We start from the raw sequence: 2,383 nt of genomic DNA on the forward strand, positions 1-2,383 counted from the left end.
CCCCGAAGCCTCTTCGAACACCGAGAGAATATCCTTAATCTTTCTAACATCAGGTTCCTTAGCCCTCACAAATATGATACTGTCATCTGCAAAAAGAAAATAAGAGACCATAGGGGAAGCCGGCGCAACCCGAATGCCCCTAATAGTCCCTTCCTCGGCAGCCTTGCGTAATTGACCTGATAAAACCTCTGCACATAAAATGAAAAGATACGGTGACAGCGGGTCGCCTTGTCTAATGCCTCTGCTAGGTCGGAATTCCTCAGTTAAAACCCCATTTACTCTAATTGAGAACGAAACCGGGGCAATACATTTCATAACGTTGTCCGTCCAGCTATCATCAAAGCCCATCCTTCGCAAAACCCGTTCTAGAAAATACCACTCGACTCTATCATAAGCTTTCGCCATATCGAGTTTTAGTGCCATATGACCGTCTCCCTGTCTAGTATTTTTCATATGGTGGAAGAGCTCAAAAGCAACTAAAATATTGTCCGAAATCCATCGACCGGGAGTAAAGGCCGACTGGTTTTCCGACACAATATTACCAAGAAAAACTTTAAGACGATTAGCAAGTACCTTCGAGACGAGTTTATACACGACGTTGCATAGGCTAATAGGCCTAAAATCGACAATTTTTTCCGGAGCTTTCTTCTTAGGAATGAGTACAATTTGTGTCTTGTTGAGCTCAGGAGGAATGTCTTGCCCACGAAGGATGTCAAGTACTGTCTTAACCACAAAAGGGCCTACGATATGCCAGTAAGTCTGGAAGAACAAACCATTCATACCATCTGGACCGGGAGATTTTAGTGGGTGCATTTGATTGAGCGCCGTAATAACTTCCTCCTCTCTATAGGCCGCCCGTAGCCCTTCATACATGTCAGGTGTAACTCGGCCAGCAATAACATCAAGCACATTCTCGTCAACTCAGGCTCCATTCGAAGTAAATAATCCTTCAAAATAATGTTTCACCACATGCGCCACTGCCTCCGTACCTATATGTTCCCTCCCCTCATCATCGACTAATTTAGCAATATGATTCTTCTTCTTACGCTGTCCCGCCTTTTGGTGAAAATACTTTGTATTTATATCCCCTTCCCGAAGCCAAAGGGCCCTCGATCGTTGGCGCCAAAACAGCTCCTCCTGTTTTAAAAGAGTAGCTATTTCTTGCACTATCCTCTTCCGTTCTTTTAGAGTCTGGGCTGATCTATTACCTTCATTGAGCTGCTTGAGCCGTCTCCGCTTGGCCTGAATATCGCGCATAATCTTACCAATACTAAGACCCTTCCACTCGGTCAGTTTCTCAGCACAATTCGATAAAAGATCAGGTAAGTCCCCATAGCCCATGTCCCAAGCTTTCCGAATCGCATCTTCACACCCATCCTCGCCCACCCAAATCTGCTCAAAGCAAAATATCTTCCCACCTCGAACTTCTCGGTCCGGTCTTGGCCTCAAAATAACCTTGATAGGGGCATGGTCAGACCATTCCCTATCCATATGAATAAGCTTTGCCCTAGGAAACATATCGAACCATTTTTCATTGCCCATCGCTCTATCAATCCGAGATTGTCTATTATCCGCGTCCACTTGCTCATTATCATATGTGAACTCATACCCTTCAAAGCTAACATCCCTGAGCCCGCAATCATCTACTGCTTCCATAAAACTTGTCATTTGCCTTTGAGGACGACACCCACCCTTCATCTTTGTAGAGAACAAGACTTCATTGTAGTCACCTATACAAAGCCACGGCATACTCCCATTCTCCGCCCCAAGCTCCCTAAGCAGCTGCCAAGACAGATGCCTATCACTGACCATAGGCCAGCCATAAAAACCTGAGACCCTCCAATCTCCCTCATCTCCCGCAATAACAAAGTCCATGTGATGCACAGACGCAGACCTAAACGAACATTTAACATCCTTCTTCCAAAGAAAAGCTAACCCTACGGACCTACCTACACTATCTACTTCAGTCCCATCATAATCCGTCAAACACGCCCTCATTCGTCTCAACTCACAACCACTCAATTTGGTTTCACACAGGAAAACCAAATCCGGGGCCTCTCTCCGCAATAAATTACGAAGCCCGCCTACTGCATCGGGGTTGCCCAGCCTCCTGCAGTTAAGGCTCAAAAGTTTCATGATGCCCAGCGGGGTTGAGAGACCTCAACCTTCGCCTCAGGTATAAAAGCACCCCTGCTCGTTTTTGATTTTTTCGTAACAACGTCATCGACACATTCCACCTCGTCCCTATTCCTCTTCTCGTTACAAAAAGGTTGCTCCTCTAAACCCCCACTTCCTTCTCGCTCACCAATCCACCTCCTCCACGTGCCTCCCCTATTCACACTTCCACTTGCTTTCCCCCTGGACAGCTCACTCTCCGCCCCTC

The 2,383-nt window shown here is 46.4% G+C and overlaps 1 protein-coding gene across 1 annotated transcript; it reads right to left on the reverse strand.

Moving 5' to 3' along the window:
• Positions 1–921: 921 nt before the first annotated feature.
• On the reverse strand, positions 922–2,136 carry LOC141587792 (uncharacterized). Its single transcript, XM_074409261.1, has one exon. The coding sequence runs from the start codon at positions 2,134–2,136 to the stop codon at positions 922–924; it is 1,215 nt and encodes a 404-aa protein (XP_074265362.1).
• Between the last annotated feature and the right edge of the window lie 247 nt (positions 2,137–2,383).

This window comes from Silene latifolia, chromosome 6 (genome assembly GCF_048544455.1).
Source record: "Silene latifolia isolate original U9 population chromosome 6, ASM4854445v1, whole genome shotgun sequence".
Taxonomy (NCBI): domain Eukaryota; kingdom Viridiplantae; phylum Streptophyta; class Magnoliopsida; order Caryophyllales; family Caryophyllaceae; genus Silene; species Silene latifolia.